At 43.3% G+C, this 2,262-nt stretch overlaps 1 protein-coding gene across 2 annotated transcripts in view; it reads left to right on the plus strand.

Annotated features, from left to right (window-relative positions):
* The window catches only part of GNPAT (glyceronephosphate O-acyltransferase), a 37,786-nt gene that overhangs the window by 27,804 nt on the left and 7,720 nt on the right, over window positions 1-2,262 (plus strand). For both annotated transcript variants that reach the window (XM_011965690.1, XM_011965697.1), the window contains one exon: window positions 1,835-2,077. In XM_011965690.1, coding sequence (XP_011821080.1) covers window positions 1,835-2,077 — 243 coding nt within the window. The remainder of the gene's footprint in view (window positions 1-1,834; window positions 2,078-2,262) is intronic.

Genomic DNA, 2,262 nt, shown 5'->3' on the forward strand with positions numbered 1-2,262 from the left:
AAAAAAAAAAATACAGACTACAGTTGGAAATGTGTTTTTTTTAAGACCAGATAATTATTTGAAGTCAAGTACCTAGTATTCTTTGATCAACCCAATACTGAATACCTCATCTGTGCTGGGTACTACCAGGGATATGAAAATGAACAAGATGCCATCCCCATCCTGGAGGTTCCCCTGGGTTGCAGAGGGCAGGGTGGGTGGGTCATGTGTAAACAAGTTGTGAGGGTTCAGTGAACAGAGACAAGGAGTGATGTGCGTGCTGCAGAGGGTTCCTAAGAGTTGTGCAGAGGAAAGGGACCATACTCAGGAAGATTTCACAGAAGTGACTTTTGAACCCTTCAGGAAGACCAGGAGAGGAGCCTCGCCAAGGCAGGGATGAGGAATGCAAGATGGCAGGCTTGGGCCCCAGGGATTCATCCGTGATGTTAAAATGTTGGCCCAGATGGGGGATGAGGGGTAGATGGAAAATAAAGATGGACCTCCCCGCCCCCTCCCCACCATCCACCACCAGAAGACTGGAGGTAGAGAAAAAAGTTAGGAGGCTGCTCTGTCCCAGTGAGATTTCTGCAGGATGCCTGAGCCACAGCAGTAGAAGCACGCAGGCCACAGCCAAGAGATGAGGAGGATTTACTGACAAAAATGCCAGTCACCAAGAGAGAGACAAATCAGACATCTGTTCTCAGTGCTATGATGGTCTGGTAGGAGGCAAAGGACGTGTTGATTATGATACAAGGTAGCAAGTGTTGGGTGTCATGAGAAATAGCTGAAAGGGCTCAAACCCGTCATTGTTTGGCCCAGGAACATATGAAAACATAGGTACTTGTTTTCTAAAGTGTTTTGCTTTTTCAAAATGGGATAAATGCCATGACTGATCCATAGTTAAGAGTGTCTGTTCAGTATCACTACAGTTCTGTTGCTTTTTTCTTTTTTTATGCAGATTACCCCACATTCCTAAGCATGTGCATATCTCAAGCTTTTTATGATCATTTCACATAAAATATTATTCAGTTGAGCAAGCTGAGACAAGGCAAGTTGGTCAAGAATGAATGATCAAGTCCAGGAGGAAGCCATACCTCTCACTTGTCCCTGCCTTGAAGCAGTAGCAGAACTTGCCACCAAACTTGAGCAGTGTGCCACTGCCAGCCAGCTCTTTGGCTCAGGTTAACCGTAGAATAATTTTCCGTGCTGAGAATATTTGTTAAATATCACCATCTCTTCATTATGCTTCTGTAATTCTACCTGCCTGGCAGCTGTCTGCAGGCCAGTATGTCAGGTGATAAGCTACCAAGAACTGCCATGGATCTGCCTCTTTAGTTATCTTTGATTTGGGAAAAACTGCAAACTGATATTTTTACCATCTTGGTATAGGTGTAAGCAAAGGGTGTGTGTGTGTGTGTGTGTGTGTGTGTGTTGTATGTTGTAATGTATTCGTACACTAATCATGGGCCTTTTTGTCTTAGTCTTCTTACATTCCCATGCATGTGACTTTCCAGTTACGTAACTTGCTGTTACAAAACTTTAGATTCCCTTGGTTCCTGAAGTACACAGAAGTGGTGTTCATTTTCAGAGTAGAAACTGATGTGCCTTGAGAATGGCTGACAAATTTGGGGTAAGAAAGTATGTTACATGTCCTTAGAGAGAAAGAATTTATTTATGAAATAGTACTTTTAAAATTTTCTTCACATTTGGTATCATTACCATAATTGGTAGACACTAAAAGCTGTCACTTGAAAATAAGCATCTGTCACGTTACTGTTAATAACGTTAATGCCCACTAGGCCCAAGACTCCCTGCAGTGACCCATCTTGTTTGAATGAATTGTCTTTGTGTGTAGATAATGAACCTGCTGAAGAAGTTGTCCAGGCCAGCATTCTTCTGCATTCCAACATCGCCAGCCTTGTCAGAGACCAGGTGATTCTGAAAGTGGACTCCGGAGACTCAGAAGTGGTCGATGGACTTATTTTCCAGCACATCACTCTCCTCATGTGCTCAGCTTATAGGAACCAGCTGCTCAACATTTTTGTCCGTCCATCCTTAGTAGCAATGGCATTGCAGATGACACCAGGGTTCAGGAAAGGTAATTTTCAGGAATGCAATCTTGAGTTTTAGAAGAGGTCTGACCATTCCATTCCATTTAGGGAGCAACATTTGAAGCCTTGTAATGTTCAGCCTCACCCCAGTGAAGAGCAGGCGTATCACTGAGACAAAGTTAGCTTTGTTCCCCAAATACTTGTTCATCTGCTTAGAATTTTGGAATTGGGA

The sequence above is a fragment of the Mandrillus leucophaeus genome, unplaced genomic scaffold (genome assembly GCF_000951045.1).
Source record: "Mandrillus leucophaeus isolate KB7577 unplaced genomic scaffold, Mleu.le_1.0 Scaffold1186, whole genome shotgun sequence".
Classification (NCBI taxonomy): Eukaryota; Metazoa; Chordata; class Mammalia; order Primates; family Cercopithecidae; genus Mandrillus; species Mandrillus leucophaeus.